This window comes from Staurois parvus, unplaced genomic scaffold (assembly GCF_062004578.1).
Source record: "Staurois parvus isolate SC_StPar_1 unplaced genomic scaffold, SC_StPar_1.0 ptg000064l, whole genome shotgun sequence".
Taxonomy (NCBI): Eukaryota; Metazoa; Chordata; class Amphibia; order Anura; family Ranidae; genus Staurois; species Staurois parvus.
The window spans coordinates 7,186,173-7,205,233 of NW_028317860.1; the positions used below are offsets into that span (position 1 = coordinate 7,186,173).

General features: G+C 41.4%; 1 protein-coding gene across 1 annotated transcript in view; it reads left to right on the forward strand.

The window, feature by feature from the left end:
• TNFSF11 (TNF superfamily member 11) overlaps positions 1-19,061 on the forward strand; it is a 33,241-nt gene that overhangs the window by 6,804 nt on the left and 7,376 nt on the right. The window contains exons 2-4 of the mRNA XM_089668826.1: positions 10,866-10,961; positions 11,835-11,880; positions 11,986-12,072. Coding sequence (XP_089524952.1) covers positions 10,866-10,961; positions 11,835-11,880; positions 11,986-12,072 — 229 coding nt within the window. The remainder of the gene's footprint in view (positions 1-10,865; positions 10,962-11,834; positions 11,881-11,985; positions 12,073-19,061) is intronic.

Genomic DNA, 19,061 nt, shown 5'->3' on the forward strand with positions numbered 1-19,061 from the left:
CGAGGTCCATGCAGGCCATGTTCAGAGGGTAGTTAGGACAAGCCAATTCAGCAACTGGAATCAGGATACAGGATCACAGGGTCTCAAGATACACAGGAGGCTGAAGACAAAGCAGCACGATCCTGAACACTGGCACAGTTTAAATAGCTCATCTGGTGCCAACATCTGTCACGAGTGCACGTGAGCATTCCATGTGTATGCACATGTTCCTACGCAGTTTCTACATGTATGAGAAGGAACATGAATTAGCCTGTGAAGGTACACAAAAGACCGTCCAGAAGAGCCATCTCATCTACTGGCGTGCCCTTCCTGACAGGGAGATTCTTCCTAACCTCCTGTCCAGTGATGATCATATAAGAAGGGTGCATACAAGTGTGACAAAAAGTAAAGGGGGATCTCCAAATTGGGTACAAAGATGGCTATAAAAACCTGAAAAAGGTTCCCCACCCTAATTAAAATGAAACCAGTTTAGCTGAAGCTGAGCTTTAGATACGATCTGAACTATTTTGCAGGCACATTTAATGGAAACCTGCAGTGAGAAAAATACAGGACTGCTATTGGTGTCAGTGGCTGCATTACTTTAGTTATTGACCAGGAACAGCATAGAGATCAGAAAGGCAGGGCTGCTAATCTGCATAAATGCTCCCAGAAAGTACCAAATGATGATTCCTGAATTTGTCATTTGAGACATATAACCATATGATTTTACTGCATATGAAGTGAGGATTCCTACAGCTCTCAATAAGGAGAGGTAGGTCAAATGCTGCCAATTTAACAACCCTGGAACATGATAGTTTTGTTGGCTAAAAAATATGTGGGGTGGGAACACTGTTTCAAGTGTTCTCAAAATCATATTGTAATCTTCTCTTGTATAGCCAAACCCTCTCTTGGTTGTTTATAGCTATGTGTTTCCTCATTTGGGAAAGTCTGCTATGTGCCCTGATAATCCTTCATACTGGGGCAGAAAGTGATGGAAAATATACAGTTACCACCAGAACAAAAGGTGAGAGGAAATCTTCCAGTGGGGACACTTGGTCTGGTGATGAGTGTCTGAACAGTCTTCCTCTCACTTCCTGCTGTGTCTCTGGGATAGGGAAAACCCAACAGAGATTTGCAATTTCTTAAAAACCCTTGGCAATTTCCTCCTTAACCTCTTGCCTACTGCGCTATAGCCAAATGACGGCTACAGCGTGGTCATCCAGGTCAATAGACGCCCTCCCAGAACCCCACCCCCTGCCCCCGTGCACCTCTGTGCTGTGCAATGGGTGCGCTCTGTGATCGGACACAGCTGATCACTGAGTGAGGTAAAGGGCCAGTCACAGTGACCCTTTGCCATATGATCAAAAGTTTCCAATCATGCATTAAAAAACTGCTTTATAGATCATTGGGGACCCTTTCACACGAAGGGTTGGATCAGGTCCACCTGTCAGTTTTTAAGGCAAACCTGATCAGGCTGTCCATTCACACCTATGGAGCTGCAGGTGTAAGCGGACTTGTGTCCCACCTCACTAAAAAAACGAGAGAGAGGGTCCATGCTCATCTGTCTAGGGCAGTGGTTCTCAACCTTTCTAACGCCGCGACCCCTTAATACAGTTCCTCATGTTGTGGTGACCCCCAACAATAAAATTATTTTCGTTGCTACTTCATAACTGTAATTTTGCAGTAGGAGGAATAGTGCCACGTCATTGGTGTCAGTGGGAAGAATAGTGCCCCATCATTGGTATCAGTGGGAGGAATAGTGCCCCGTCATTGGTGTCAGTGGGAGGAATAGTGCCCCCTTCATTGGTGTCAGTGGGAGGAATAGTACCCCGTCATTGGTGTCAGTGGGAGGAATAGTGCCCCAACATTGGTGTCAGTGGGAGGAATAGTGCCCCGTCATTGGTGTCAGTGGGAGGAATAGTGCCCCCTTCATTGGTGTCAGTGGGAGGAATAGTGCCCCGTCATTGGTGTCAGTGGGAGGAATAGTGCCCCGTCATTGGTGTCAGTGGGAGGAATAGTGCCCCGTCATTGGTGTCAGTGGGAGGAATAGTGCCCCGTCATTGGTGTCAGTGGGAGGAATAGTGCCTCATCATTGGTATCAGTGGGAGGAATAGTGCCCCGTCATTGGTGTCAGTGGGAGGAATAGAGCCCCATCATTGGTGTCAGTGGGAGGAATAGTGCCCCATCATTGGTGTCAGTGGGAGGAATAGTGTCCCATCATCGGTGTCAGTGGGAGGAATAGTGCCCCATCATTGGTGTCAGTGGGAGGAATAGTGTCCCATCATTGGTGTCAGTGGGAGGAATAGTGCTCCATCATTGGTATCAGTGGGAGGAATAGTGCCCCATCATTGGTGTCAGTGGGAGGAATAGTGCCCTCTCATTGGTGTCAGTGGGAGGAATAGTGCCCCATCATTGGTATCAGTGGGAGGAATAGTGTCCCATCATTGGTATCAGTGGGAGGAATAGTGCCCCATCATTGGTATCAGTGGGAGGAATAGTGCCTCATCATTGGTGTCAGTAGGAGGAATAGTGCCTCATCATTGGTGTCAGTGGAAGGAATAGTGCTCCATCATTGGTATCGGTGGGAGGAATAGTGCCCCATCATTGGTGTCGGTGGGAGGAATAGTGCCCCATCATAGGTGTCAGTGGGAGGAGGAATAGTGTCCCATCATTGGTATCAATGGGAGGAATAGTGCCCCATCATTGGTATCAGTGGGAGGAATAGTGCCCCATCATAGGTGTCAGTGGGAGGAGGAATAGTGCCCCATCATTGGTGTCAGTGGGGGGAGGAATAGTGCCCCATCCTTGGTGTCAGTGGGGGGAATAGTGCCCCATCATTGGTATCAGTGGGGGGAGGAATAGTGCCCCATCATAGGTGTCAGTGGGGGGAGGAATAGTGCCCCATCCTTGGTGTCAGTGGGGGGAGGAATAGTGCCCCATCCTTGGTGTCAGTGGGGGGAGGAATAGTGCCCCATCCTTGGTGTCAGTGGGGAGAGGAATAGTGCCCCATCCTTGGTGTCAGTGGGGGGAGGAATAGTGCCCCATCCTTGTTGTCAGTGGGGGGAGGAATAGTGCCCCATCCTTGGTGTCAGTGGGGGGAGGAATTGTGCCCCATCCTTGGTGTCAGTGGGGGGAGGAATACTGCCCCATCCTTGGTGTCAGTGGGGGGAGGAATTGTGCCCCATCCTTGGTGTCAGTGGGGGGAGGAATTGTGCCCCATCCTTGGTGTCAGTGGGGGGAGGAATCGTGCCCCATCCTTGGTGTCAGTGGGGGGAGGAATTGTGCCCCATCCTTGGTGTCAGTGGGGGGAGGAATCGTGCCCCATCCTTGGTGTCAGTGGGGGAGGAATAGTGCCCCATCGTTGGTGTCATTTGGGGGAGGAATAGTGCCCCATCGTTGGTGTCAGTGGGAGGAATAGTGCCCCATTATTGGTATTAGTGACACCAATGATGGGGCACTATTCCCACTGACACCAATGATACTTACCTTGCAGACCCCTGCTCCAGCCTGGGCTCGCTCGCTGCCTCCCTCTCCCATGGTACCGACACTTACCTGTCAGCTGTCTTCCTTCTCCGGCCGCTCTCCTCCTCTTCACTCGCTCGATCTTCGCGGTGCCGCTCGGCTCCTCCTCTCCAAGCTCCACCTCCTTGCCAGTGATTGGCCGCCTGTGTGCCTCTCCTGAGCTACAGTGCCGGCGGCCAATCACAGGCGAGGATTGATCTCGAGGTGTGTCCAGATGACAGGGGCGGCATGTCATCCCGCCCACACCTGGAGACGGCGGCGAGGAGCGGTGTCTCGGTTCCTAAGACCATCGGAAATATGTGTTTTCCGATGGTCTTAGGCGACCCCTGTGGAAGCGTCGTTCGACCCCCAAAGGGGTCGCGACCCCCAGGTTGAGAACCGCTGGTCTAGGGTGATCAGATCAGAGGTCAGTTGGGTGTTAATGGATAGCGGAGTCTGATTAAACTTGCCTGCCCATAGAACAGAGTGGGCTCTGTCTTCCGCCCGCCAGTCATTCACCTGCTCTGCTCTGATCAGCAGGGGATCAGTGGACAGATCCCCTACTAACCAAAAGAATGCGCCCCATGTGAAAGGGGCCTTATGCTGGAACTTTCGTGCCTAATGGTCTGTAGAAATTTCACAGCTGTGTTCCGGGCATGTAAATGTATCCTTAGTGTGCATAGTCTGAACACAGGTTCACTTTAAAGGACAAGTTTACTTTTAGTGAACTCATCCTTTAAAAAATCCCCATCTGGTTAAATACTCACCTTGCTTTCCCTTCCAGTAATTTTCACTGTGTGGCCCTGCCCACCACCACACAGCTTTTCTCAAACAAAGGTTTAAATCAGTTTCTCTTCTTAGTGCTAATGTGTGCCGTGGCTCTATTAATTTCTATGGGTGAGCCATATTCCTCAGAACAGCTGGAATAAGGAGTAGCCAAAGGAATGAATGGCTGTCACACTAAAATGAAGAGTCACCAGGGCATTTTTTGAAAGAAAGACTGTGTATTATCATGCAGGGCAGCACAATGAAGATTGCTGGAATGGGTATGTGTATGTATTTAACTGGGGATTCAGAACTAAGGATGGGGGGGGGTTATTAAATTAAATAATTACTTTTATATTATATTTTAAATTGTCTAAATCTTAATCGCTGAAAGATGAGGATTCTTCTTAAGACCCTGTTTTAAGCCTATAGTCAGGTCCTTTTTCATCAATGCAGTTTGTAAGCACACAAGCTTTTGCAGCCAAAAATGTGGATTCCAAAAAAGTTATTGTGTGACCAATAATTAGACAACAACTTTGAGTAGTTTTCAGCTTCTGCAATAAAATTAAAAACTCATACTTTGCGGTAAAATACAAAGTATTTTAGATTTTGCTTTCAGATCTTTTGAAAAAATGCATTGGAAAGCCACAAAGAAATGAAAGAAGAGTGAAAGTTTACAAGATTTTGCAAGCTACTACTATGCTTGCTTATTCTCTGAACCACAAAAATTCGTCACAGGATGTGTGGAGCAGAAAGACTCAATGTTAATCTCAGGTTTTCAAGCTTTATTATTCTTGTACTCCAGTTACTTTCATCTTAAAAGAGATGTATGGGGTCTCATTTTTTTTTTTAATGATACTTACCTAGGTGAATGCAGCATCAGTCCGATGCTGCATCTGTCCCCCACCAGCTCTAAGGGTGAGAACTCAGCGATCACACGACCGCTGATCACTGAGTTCTCACTGCTGCTCTGAGCAGAAAGAAGTGACTGTCTGTTCTGCCCCTCTGTGATCACAAGAGCGCTGGGCTGTGAAGGGAGAGGGAGCGGTTGGCTCAGGCTCTCAGCAGATCGCTGAAAGGCTGAGCCAGGTGCCGCTCCAGACTCTAGGGTGGATCCTGACTTTAAAGTCAGGATATTTCCCCAGCCTGGATTGGATGAGTGATGTCAACCCGCTGTCAGCAGAAAACGGGTCACAGGAGTGCAGAACGAACTGCACTCCTGTGATCCACAAGAGAAGTACAGCCAAAAGAGCTTTGGCTGTACTTCTCCTTTAGGGAAATATTTCCTAGTATTGCATATGTTTTACACATAAAGTTACCCTTTTTCAGTATGTAAGCAACGTACACTTTATTCTATGATGACATGGTCATGCTCTTGTCTGAGGCAGGAATTTGTTGTTTCCTGATTCTATTGGCTTTTCTTTGGTCCTATGGTTGATGCCTTTACTGCTGCCTTATAGTGGTAATGTCATTTTCTTGGAATGCAGGGCTCAGGCAGACAGCTCCTCACTAGCGTGGATTTCCAGGTTCTGTATGGTAAATTTCCTGCACCACTGTACATCCAGAAAAAAATGTAATTGATGGTTTGGGCTACTGTAATAACTACTACACCACCTATGAGAGGTTATAGGTAGACCACCTCACCCTCATAACTCCGAACATTACAACAGGATTCCATAGATAGCAGAAAGTCAGACATGGTTACATTCCACTGAAATCTGGGCATGGCCTAAATGGGCATAGTTAAATAGATTTAGAGCCTACTTGCTATATACTGTATATTTTGCACACGTCACTGTCTTTGTACCCACAAAGTACTACCTAGTCACTGTGCTACAAGTAAGAGTCCCAGGCACATAAACATCAGCACAAAGGATCATGTTTAAAATAATTTGGAACATACAACATAGGGGTTTATTTACTACAGCTAGAGAGTGCAAAATCAGGTGCACTTCTACATAGAAACCAATCAGCTTCCAGGTTTTATTGCCAAAGCTTAATTGAACAAGGTGAGGTTAGAAGCTGATTGGCTACATCCACAGCTGCACCAGATTCAGAGTTAAAAAGTTTTAGTAAATCAACCCCATAGTGTATAGAATGAAGTGGCCAGGACTATGTAACAAAGAACAGAACATAAAATGCAGAGGTCAGAAGTATGTAACATAGTGCCTTTACCCTACTAGTTGGTGGCTGTAAAGAAAATACCACACAAATCATTGGTAGTGAGATCCCCTCAACAATTGTGATGGTCATTGCAGATTGGATTCCCTCTCCCAAAACATTAATGGGCTGTGGCAATTAGACCTCCCCAAAGCATTAGTGGTCAGTGGCAGATAGACCCCCAAAGCATAAGTGGTCAGTGGTCATTATATTCTCCTCCTCCCAAGCATTAAAGGTCATTGGATCACCTCCTCCCAGGCCATTAATAATCAGTAGTTTCTTCCCTTACCCAAGTGTTGGTTGGGCAGTGGCAATTGCCTAAAGTACTTGTGCCACCCTTGTCCCACCCTGCTGCCAGTTTACTGCAGCTACAGACAGGCTGAAGATTTTTACAATTGGCAGTGCTGCTATAAAGATCTGAAGCTGGGCGCTGAAATAAGTGTTTCAGTATTCAAGTCTGGAATATGGGCCAGGTCTGCAAGACCCCATTATGTTTAAATCCCGGGGCAGCCACTGCCTTTTTAGGACTCCACCCCTACTTTAATACATTTATTTTAGAGAGACTAAATCTTTAATGTGCTATTGAATATAGCATGCGGCTTCATATTCGGATCACCTTTTTTTGTTTTTGTGTCTCCTGAACTACACTGAATCTTCTGACTCTCAATCCCGACTTACTTCCCCCTATAGTTAATTTTTTGGTCTCATGTCTTGAGTAGTAAATGAGTGAAATTCTCCCCTGTCCCTTAAGCAGTTGCTGAGTTAGTTCAAGAAAACATTCTAAGCTAAAAGCCCTGTTTACTTATCTAAATCTTCTATCTTCCTCACTGTGGAGGAGTATGGTCCTTCTTCAGGTGTCCACACCACTGCCTGGGTGCCCTGGACACTTCTTATTGGCTGTCCAATGGCAGGATCCTCTCAGGGTCCAGAAGACTACAGAGTGTAATGATGTCATGAAGTAGTGACTGGTCAGAGTGGGCACAGACTGCAGCGCTGGTCCACTGGTTGTCAGCCCTGGGACAGGCATCGGTGAGGGACATGGGCAATGTAGTTAAATGAGTATATTGGTATATTGATTGTGATTGAAGTGATTGAGAAGGTATTTTATTTTAAAATGGCTGCTGAATGGGTGAGAGGTATAAGATAGGGGTTAAGCTTTGCCTGGGGTGACAACACACGGTCCTAGTCACCCATTCGTGCTCTTGCCTGTCAACCCGTCACATGTGCATCTGATGGAGACTACATGTGGCCATCTCAACACTTTATGCAGTCAAGATGCACTGTTATTGCCATGAGAAAAATTGCTGTGAGAAACACCATTTAGCCATCACTGGAGTGCATGCATGTAGACAGGAAGTGGCTGAAAAGAGCCTGCATGGCAGCAGCAGCTCTGAGATGCAACAAAGAATGAAAAAAAGATAAAAACCCATGTTTTATTTAAAAACTGTATTATACACAGTCATTTAGCAAACTAAACATCATTATGTTAAAGATTTACATCTACTTTAAACCATCACTAAAAACAGATGTTTCTCTATAAAATGAAAATGCTGAATGTTTCACATTAATGCGATCTATCATGCATTCCAAAACAACTGAATTGCATGGCAAGTGAAAGAACATGAATTTCTATGGAGGCCATTCACATATATGCAGAGCGATTCTGATGGGATTTTAAAAAGGCTCCTATGCAAGTTTAGTGCAGTGCTGTGTGATTTGTAGCTACATAGAATTTTTTTTTTATTCTTTTATTAGAAAAATATCAAAATAACAGTCAAATACAATAAAACAATCACCATCAGGTTCCAGAAAAAAAAACAACTCAGAAACAGTCATAAAAAACACAACATAAATTAAAAAAAAAATAAACAAAGGTAGGTTACAACTCACTTGCAAAAGTATTCTCTCCCATACAGGTTTTTTTTTTTTGTAGCTACGTAGAATTGAGTGATTCCAGTACTTTTCTGCAAATCTTTGCTTTGCTCCTTATCTCCCATCCCTGGTAGTTGTCAGGAGAGAGACATAGAAAAAGAGACTGACTGAGAACACTGAATTGCTGGACAATTGCCCTTTGAAATCACATTGAAACCAGCAGGAAATTGCACCACATCTATGTGAACCTAGCCTTAGGTAATGATATACACTTAGACAAAATACTATTGACATGTTGCCATTGCTTTGGTAGAGGCAACTTGAAGCCATAAACCCATGGAGCACTTTGGCTTGGGGATGCATAAGAATTTGGGTCTTTCTTGTGCCTTTGTTTTAACCATCGTTACTGCTTCAGAATAGTTTTTCCCCTTAAAAAACAACAGTTGGCAAATATCTTAGTCTTTTCTTTCTGTTTCTGGATAAAATCAGCCACTCGGGAAGACAATCATTTAATAAGGCAGAAATAAATATTTTTAAAAAAGTCGAAAGAGCAATGATAATGTGTAGGTGTAGTATGCCATATTATCATGAGATTTTGGCATACTAGTCATATATTCAGATCAATAAAAGGTGATTGAAAGCTGTAGGGGGTTGCTGCATTTTGTGAATTGAGGTTTGCTTTAGTGAATAAATCATTTGCCCCTTTCACACAGGTGTTAAAAAAATGCCAACATTTTGCTGATCTGAACAGAGGTGCATTGTTGTCTATGGAACAATGCACGCAGCTGCATAAAGATCAGTAATACAGCACTGAGAACAGAGCTGTACAATAAAAATAGAAATATTTGAGTGCTGTCATTTACACGTATATTTCAACAATGATAATTAGAAGAGGATGAAGAAGATTTTTCTGCATGTATACACATGCGCATGTTTATGCGTCTTTGCACGCATTTACGTAAGATCTTTACAGAAGTTTTTTCTCAGGATTTTTCTGTCAACAAGATCCAGAGTATAAACATCAGTAAATTATTATGTCAGTGTGTTATACTGTGTTATACAAACAAAACAAAGGTTTAGCAGCAGAAACTGCTATTATACAGGCAGTGGTTGTATTTATAAGTACAGCTGAAAGAAAACTGTGATCGCATCTTACCGGATATTATGGTTCGTGGAAACTCTAAAAGGCAAAACCCGGTTCCCATAGTGGCTTGTGCATTTTGCATCTTTTGGCTGGTTTCCTATGAGTTTATGAGGAGGAAGTGGTAGTGTAACTTTTCCTTTTAAAGAATGATAACATGATTCTACTGTTGCTTAAAAGTATAAGTAGTATTTATTCATATGCTTACTTTAGATCTTTCCTTTTTTTGTGTTTCTGGTATGTTTAAAGTGACACTCTTGCTAATTTAACATTTTAACTTGATTTGTTACCTGTAAAGATTGAATATTTACCCTCTTGCCATCTGCATCTCTGAATGTTACTTCAATCAGTAAAAATTCTTCCCCAGAATTCACTATTCAAAAATAGACACTTCCAGGAGCGTCAATGTACTAGGTCAACCTCAGCTTCCACTGGTTCTTCTTGCTCAGTAAAAATTGCTTTCTCAAACTTCCCTGGAAAAGTAGATTCTTCCAGGAGTGTCAGTGTCCCAGGTCAACCACAGCTTTCACTGGTTCTTCATGCTCAGTAGAAATGCTTCTTCAAAATTCCCTGGAAAAATAGATTCTTCCAGGAGTGTCATTGTCCCAGGTCAACCACAGCTTTCACTGGTTCTTCATGCTCAGTAGAAATGCTTCTTCAAAATTCCCTGGAAAAATAGATTCTTTCAGGAGTGTCAATGTCCCAGGTCAACCACAGCTTTCACTGGTTCTTCATGCTCAGTAGAAATGCTTCTTCAAAATTCCCTGGAAAAATAGATTCTTTCAGGAGTGTCAATGTCCCAGGTCAACCACAGCTTTCACTGGTTCTTCATGCTCAGTAGAAATGCTTCTTCAAAATTCATTGGGAAAATAAACAATTCAGGAGTGTCAATGTCTTACATCAACCAAAGCTTCCACTTGTTCCTCCTGCTGACCTCCACTTCCTTGCAGTAGACAGTAGTGATGCTGAGGTCAGTAGAACAAACCAGTGAAAGTTCTGGTTGACTAAGAGATCAACACTGTTGAAAGTGACAGCAGATTTTGAGGGATCCTTTCAACAGGTCTAAGAGGAATAAAGTACACCGAATTTAACTCTAAGTCTTCTTAGCAAGTTGATACTTCCTGTGGATCTTGTTAAGCCAGCAAGCTGCCATATCATCTATACAAAATGGGTTTAAGGGGGTATGTGTTTTGCAAAAATGGACATTTGAAACAGAACAATAGCTGAGATTTTATTGAGGGTTTCTGAAATGGGGTGCTCAACCCTAACTATACTAGAAAAAAAATACTGTGCATTATCAGAACTGCAGACTTACAAGCTGGCATATATATCTATGCATATTAAGCCATATACTTAGTTACATTCTACATATTTCCAAGTTTGGTCATTTCTGATATTTATGTTATGTTGATTATTTCTAACCTTCTAATAATATTTTTTTTTATAGATGGAACCAAGATGTATGTGTGAGAAAGAGTGTGATAAGGAAAGGTCAAAATCATGTGAACAAATGAAAGAGGCATTAAGTGCAGCAGTACAAAAGGTATTTTCATGTAAAAATGTAATGTCATTTTTTTTACTTAAGTGTCATTGCAATAAAAAAAATTATTACTGGTTGCTTGTTCCATTTTATATATACAGTATGGGCACTTCGTTTAACGTTAAAAAAACCCTGATGATTTATAAAAGGCCTAAACAGTAAAATCAGTCTGTATATGCAGTAAAGCATGCTTGTTATACTCACTGTGGAACCTAAGGGGTGAACCCTCTGCATTGTGTAAAAAGGCGGTTTGATCCTGACTTCTCTGCTCTTCCTTTTGTTCAAATGTCCACGTCTTATCTCCTGATAAGACAGATGGAACCGTAGCCATTCTGCACATGCTCAGTTTAGTGTGTATAGGTAGAGAGGTTTTTTTTTTCTTGGGAGAGTGCATGTGATCAGCACAGGGCCAATCAGCACTGTCCAGACAGAGGTCAGGGGTTTTGCATCCTCCTAGAGCAGAAAGAAAACTCCTACTACAATCTTTAACCAGATAGAAGTCATAAGACTGCTCTAACTGCTGATGAGAAAAGGTATTTAGCAGTATTTATTTACTAAAATAATTAAACTTCCATGTTATGTGTACTGTGGGAGACCAGATATATTGAATGCAGGGTCCTAGGTTTAGGAACACTTTAACCCAATTAACTCTCTTTTCCATATTTAGTGGACATGAAGCAGATTAGACATGTCCTTTAAATTGTGATATGTCCCAGCCATTGCCAGTCTCGCCAGTGCTTTTTTCCTTTTGAGGGTTAGATGCAAATTGACCCACGACACAAATTTTTACTGATGATGTGACTTTTACAGTGCTATCTGGGTCAGTCAGTAGAACTGTATTTCAAGCCCACGTTTATGTTTTTTTTTAACCTTTAGGAGATACAAGCACTAAGTACGCAGAAGCAGTTCCATGTAGGGAATGGTAAGTTGGATTCTAGTTAAAATTATTTGTTATTATTTTTAAATAGTTTTTAATTTTTGTTAGCATATTTGACACTTTACTTAAACATTTTTTGTTCCTTCTAAGCTTTTACAGAGGTCTCAAGTCATTCCAGGAACCACAATCATCAGACTTGGCCAGTTGCTCATCTTACATTTGTCAATAGTACAGAAAGTAAGTGTTAACAAACTATAGCTCTTGTAAGATATGCCATAGTAATGTGTAATGATCCAAGCTGTAATATTTGGTCTTTCAATATGTGTGAAAAAAGTGAAAAGTAATTTTCACACAAGAACAATTGCATTGTTTTCTTTTTTATTTGCATGACCGTAAAGAGAAATGTAGAAATTGACTTAATAAAGTAATGCCTCGTTTCCCTTATTGCTTTAAGTCTATATTAGGCATAAGGGGCATATGTCCATAGCCTGTTACAAGAGTGGTCTAGAATAGGCAGCATGGTGACTTGGGGGTCAGCACTTCTGTCTTCAGCATGGAGGTCATTGGTTTGGAGTCTCAGCCAAAACACTATCTGTGTGGAGTTTGTGTGTACTTGTTCTTGGTTTTCTACCAAACTCCAAAGACATACTAATAGGCTAATTGGCTCGTCTCTAAAATTGCCTTAGTATGATATTCTACTAAGTGCACTCAAGATAACTGTCTCACTATCTGCCCCAACAGCAGATAATAGTACCTTGAGTCCCCAGAGAGAATAGCGCTATAGAAAGATAAATTAATGCCGCAGGTACACTGTGCTGCACCCGTAGATCAGTGTGAAAGCAGCAGCAATAATTGTTAGCCCTTTTATAGGTGCTAATATGCCGTTTCCAAAAGCTATGATGCCCAGTGTATGAGTTGTTTAATACACTGACCTTCTTTTCATTTTGCAGCTGCTGTTGCCTAGGCTGCTAGAAGGGATAAGAGGCAGAGTGCACTTGGTATCATTCTACCTGGGACAAGGGCTAGAGCTAAAGAGGAAGCATCGGCTTAAATGGCTTCTGCCCCCTCCATGGCTGCCTGCTCCCTCTACTGCTCCCTACCATCTGTTTCCCTTCACTTCCTGTCCACAGCTAAAACAGAACATGAGAGGAAATCCCTTGAAAGAGAGGGAATCCCTGGTTGTCACTAGAGTCATTAGAAGTAGTACCCCTATTGGAAGATTTTCCTTCTATTACCACATTTTGGGCTTCTCTTTCACTTTCCCTCTTGCTGATAACAGTATACAGGACAAATAGAGAGGGTGAATCTCCCTAACAGGGGCACAGATAGCAACAAAAGCCTGAAATGTGTTCTTATCCATCTGCACTCTATCCAAAACTTAAAAAAAAAGGTTTTGCCATTAGGTAAACTTTAAGCAATGGTCCAAAATTCAGTGACGTACCAAGGAGGGTTTAATCTGCCTTGGGTACAGCCAGTCATGAGGGGCTCTAGGATGGCACCCTCCTCACACATTACTACTATACCAAACTTTCTGCAAAGCCATGGGTTGTGTTGCCAGCAACTCTATGATAAAGCCTGTATAGTGGTATTGCGTTTCTACCCTTGTTCATCAGGGACTGACTGAATTTTGATCCATCTATGGACGTTCCCATTCGAGAGGAGTCAATCTAGTGATTGACTCCTCTTAAACGGACTACTGGAAAATTTATGTTTGATCAGCTCATGCAGCCAGTTGACTGCACTGCTAATCAGTGTATTCGGACAGCAGAGGAGTCAGAATATAATAGTGCAGCAAGGAGGATTTCCTTATCCACCTTAAATGTGTAGATGGGGTAAACTGTTCAGTTTATTTCAGTTAACCCACTGGCTTATTGAAAAAACTGAATAATGTGTGGTCAGCTTCAGACTCCAGATGCAGACTGGTGTACAGCCACGGAAAGCTGTTCCTTTCTCTTCCGTAGCTTTAATGTGGTACATTAGCACTAGGAGGGGATCCACACAAAGTCAAGAGTTTTTAGCCTCCTTTTGACTTCATTGGCAGCTGTCATAGACAAAATGGGGGAACATGCTTACATACTTTTTTATCTGCATCGTTTATTTCACATAAAGCATATAATATAACATTTTCTTTTGTTTTTGGTAGTATTTATTTTACAAGAAGTCCATGACTAGGGCAGTTAGTTGTATTTTGAGTGACCTCAACTTTATTTTCAGTGGTTCTTTCAGATAAATCCAGCATCTTTCTCATCTGACCACCCAGACTTAAGGTCTGTGAATACACACAATAATACTTTTGACCATAACTTGGCTAAAATGATTCTGTGATTTCAACCAAACCATAGAATGCCTTGCCAAAAACGGCTGAGATATTTTTATATTCCTCTTTAAATATATAATTTTTGCTGGATTCCATTCTCTTGACCTAAAAAAATACAGACCACTCAATAGCCTGTCTAATTACCAAACAAAAATATCCTTTAGCCTGATTTTCTTAATCGCTTAACATTTCAACAATGTCTATTTATGAAAAATGGTTTCAAAGTTAATTTTTGTAAATGCCTACTGGTTAATAGCATTTTTACTGTTTGTATGAGCTTCTGCAAAATAAACCATCAAAATCAACATACACTATATTGCCAAAAGTATTGGGACGCCTGCCTTTACACGCACATGAAGTTTAATGGCAACCCAGTCTTAATCTTTAGGGTTCAGTATTGAGTTGGACCCCCCTTTACAGTTATAAAAGCTTCAACTCTTCTGAGAAAGTTGTCCACAAGGTTTAGGAGTGTGTCTATGGGAATGTTCGACCATTTTTCCAGAAGCGCATTTGTGAAGTCAGGCACTGATGTTGGACGAGAAAACCTGACTCTCAGTCTCCGCCCTAACTTATCCCAAAGGTATAAGTTAGGCCAGTTAAGTTCCTCCACCCCATACTCGCTCATCCATGTCTTTATGGACCTTGCTTTGTGCACTGGTGTACAGTCATGTTGGAACAGGAAGGGGCCATCCCCAAACTGTTCCCACAAAGTTGGGAGCATGAAATTGTCCAAAATGTCTTGGTATGCTGAGGCCTTAAGAGTTCCTTTTACTGGAACTAAGGGGCCAAACCCAACCCCTGAAAAACGACCCCACACCATAATCCCCCCTCCACCAAACTTTACACTTGGCACAATGCAGTCAGGCAAGTATCGTTCTTCTGGCAGCTGCCAAACCCAGACACGTCCATCGGATTTCTAGACAGAGAACACGTCTCCACTGCTCTAGAGTCCAGTGGCAGCGTGCTTTACACCACTGCATCTGACACTTTGCATTGCACTTGTTGATTTAAGGCTTAGATGCATGTGCCCAGCCATGGAAACCCAGTTGTGCTAATCTGAAGGCCACATGAAGTTTAAAGGTCTTTAGCTATTGACTCTGCAGACAGTTGGCGACTTCTGCGCACTGTGCGCTTCAGCATGAGCTGACCCCGCTCTGTCATTTTATGTGGCCTACCACTTTGTGGCTGAGTTGCTGTTGTTACCAGTTCTTTCCATTTTGTTATAATACAACTAACAGTTGAATGTAGAATATCCAGTAGCAAGGAAATTTCATGGATAGAGTTATTGCACAGGTGGCAACCTACCATAGTCCCAGGTTTGAATTCACTGAGCTCCTGAGAGCGACCCATTCTTTAACAAGCAGTCTGCATGCCTAGGTTCTTGATTTTCTACACCTGTGGCCATGGAGGTGAGTGGAACACTTGAATCCAATGATTTGGAAGGGTGTTCTAATACTTTTGGCAATATAGTGTATATACATCCCACTGACCATTGCTAAGCTTGTACGGACTTGAAAAATGATACAGAGACCCAAAAACGTAGCTATTTTTCTGAGGTTTAAAGATAGATTACTGCTTTTATGTTTTTTTGTATTAGCTCATGGTATAAAGGTTTACCATATACTTTAATACCAATGCTGTTGAAATTTGCACATTATTGCAATAGTTTTCCTTGATGTAGGGGTCCTACTGTAGCATGTGATACTGCCCAGGTGTGTTGCAGTCTATGAAATACATTTACAGTCTGCATGTTCATGCTGTAGAAGGTAAACATAAAAATAATAATAGGTCTGGTTAGTACATTTAGCCACCACATCCTTAAATATGAAAAATCAGTCAAAAGAATTTTAAAGAATTGGTATTTTTTAGGTGCTGATATCTTCTCTCAGAACAATAACAACCATTATTAGTAAAGCAAACACCTTTTATTATACAATTAGTTTAAAAGTTTGTGGTATATTACATATTCCCATAAATTAAAATTAATAAATCTTGAAACAACAGAATCACATTTTTGTCCTCAATATCACAACCCTGTAATGCACTTCCCATTCCACATAGACATGTGATGTAAAATATTGCTTGCCCAAATGTGCCAGTCTATGAGAAGGAGGGCATTCCAGATGTGTTTCGCACTTTAGCTTCTTCAGGGGTTCAGGGGGTGCAGTTGTGATTTGCTAATGTTTAAAATGAGAAGACACAAGTTACATAGTATCAAATTGAGGTTACGTGCTCACAGATGTGTCAGCAGGCGCTTGGGCGAAAAGATGGTACTGTAGTGAGGAGGGCAGTCAGGAACTAGCTCACAACCCCAAAGGTCACACACAAGGGAAGGGTGGTAATGATCCCCAAAGGCTGGGAAAATATTTCAGGCTATGTGGCGTTCTAAAGCTCTTTCAAAGTTTGCCAACAAAAAATCTCTCCATCCACGATAAGTGTCAGCGCCTTCAAAAAAATACATTTTTGAAGGCGCTGACACTTTAATTCATGGGAATATGTAATATTCCACAAACGTTTAAACTAATTGTACAATAAATGTTGTTTGTTTTACTAATAATGGTTGATATTGCTCTGAGAGAAGATATCAGCAACTAAAAAATCACAACTCTTTCTGAATGTACCATTATTGCTGAGTTAGGCATGTAATAAACAAATTGGGAGTCTACATTGGGAGTCTTCTTATGTTGTAAAAGGTAGAAGACCAATATGCAGAGACAAGTATAGGTAAGACTACAGGTGTCTAAAATCACAACTTTTAAGAACTAAACTACTGAAAATAGGAACAAAATATTCTGAGCTGCCATTGCTAGCAGTACTAAAGCAGATTGGTTCCAATATATGGTGTGACTTACCAACTTTGTTAGAGCTGAGTACACAGGTCCTGATCTTTTCTATTGTAATATTTAAAACTTGTAGTTTCAGCAAAAAAGTATCTATTTTAATTGAGGCTGCTGTTGTCTTCCTTATAATACAGCCCAGCAAAATATCTTATGCCTCTATACCACAAAGAAAGAATGTTGCTCTTTGCATGATAGAACCGTGTCTTTGCAGCAGTCTGATATGCCCTCTGCTGAGTCATAACTAGAGCATTGCAATCCTCAAAATTAATACTCCATGCTGATTGGAGAGTTCTTCCTCTAACTCAGGGGTCTCTGAACTTTATAAACAAAAGGGCCAGTATACTGTCCTTCAGGTTTTTGGGGGGCTGGACTGTGGTCATTGGGATTAGAAATTGTCCTGTCATCAGTGGGAGTAAACAATGCATCTTTGGTATTAGGGGAGGAATAGCACCCCATCGTTGATGTCACTGTGAGGAATAGCGCCCCGTCGTCGGTCTCAGTGGGAGGAATAGTGCCCCATCATTGGTATCAGTGGCAGGAATAGTCTCCCATCATTAGTGTCAGTGGGAGAAATAGTTCCCCATCACTGATATCAGTAGCAGGAATGGTGCCCCATCATTGGTGTCAGAGGGAGGAATAATGCCCCATCATTGGTGTCAGTGAGAGGAATAGTGTCTTGTATCAGTAGGAGGAAAAGTGCTCCAGGGGCCAGATAAAAGCAAGCAAGTGATCGCATCCTGCCCCCGGATCAGGGGGTGTGTCAGATGATCACTGCAGAGGATTTGCTTTTACCATGCAGAGAGCAGCCATCTTCTCTACAGAAGGTTGGGACTCACAATGTTCTCAGTTTAAATTAGACAGGAGACATCAGTAAAACCTTTCAAAATCAGGGTTTTGTAATATAGATTCAATTTAAATAGATGATTTTTGTTGAAAATACAATTTCATTTTAAGGTATTTTAAAATCTAATGAAGGATGATTTTAGTGTAAAATTAAAATGCTCTTTACTGAATATACCAATATTGCTGAGTTAGGCATGTAATAAACAAATTGGGAGTCTACATCATCTCTGTGACAACTATCTCTAGAAATATTAGAGGACTTTCTTTTATACATTCATGGTAACATATCTAATATTATTGTGGATAACACCACTTTAATTACTTTTGTTTACTTTTTATGCTTAAATGGGTTCTTAAACTCACCACCTCATATTGATCTACCAGAACATTGGCACATTTGTTAATTTGTCTTATCCACTTGTCAATATACCTGCAGTCCATGTTATGCTGTTCATATTCTTGTTCTTTTTCATCCTGGTATAGAGATTGATGCACCATAGTGCTTATTTTAGAACACAGTTTCAGCATTAAAACCAATGCCTAACCACTTGAAGACACACTAACATACATATATGCTGTAACAAGTGATATTTATATTCCTTGTGACAGCAATAAAAGCGAACAAAAAAGCGATAACAATAATTCTAGAATAATGCAAGAGAAGGGAGGAGGGATACAAAGAAAGATAAAGAAGAAAAGAATAAACTCCTCACTAAAAAAAAAAGATGATCGGAAATTTAGAGGTGCCAAAAATAACGAAAAAATTATTTATAAAAAATTACAACATTTATTTCAATCGTTTAAAATAAACAAGTCTAAGCTATACACTTTAGTGTTCAAATTGGGTAGTAGTACTAGTTACAATAATCTATATCCGGTGCAATACTTCTCAACGTGTTTAGCCTATTTTAAGGTTTCTTCAGAAAATATTGAATATAGCACCTACAACAATGAAACATTGCAAAATAATAACAACAGGCATCTTAATAAATCAAATAAGCAAAATATTGAATACCAAAAACCATGCAAAAAAAGGAAATATATATATAACATAAATAAAAAAATCGATGAAGGGCAACTTACCAGCAAAAGCATAACTGGCTCTTTTAAATGTACTGTCTGTGAAACCATTAATGAATAGTTTAAAGGAACAAAGAGTTCTTTCAATCAACCTGGATGTGAAGACAGCTCAAATGGTAGATCTTTTTTGGGAACCCAAAGGCTAA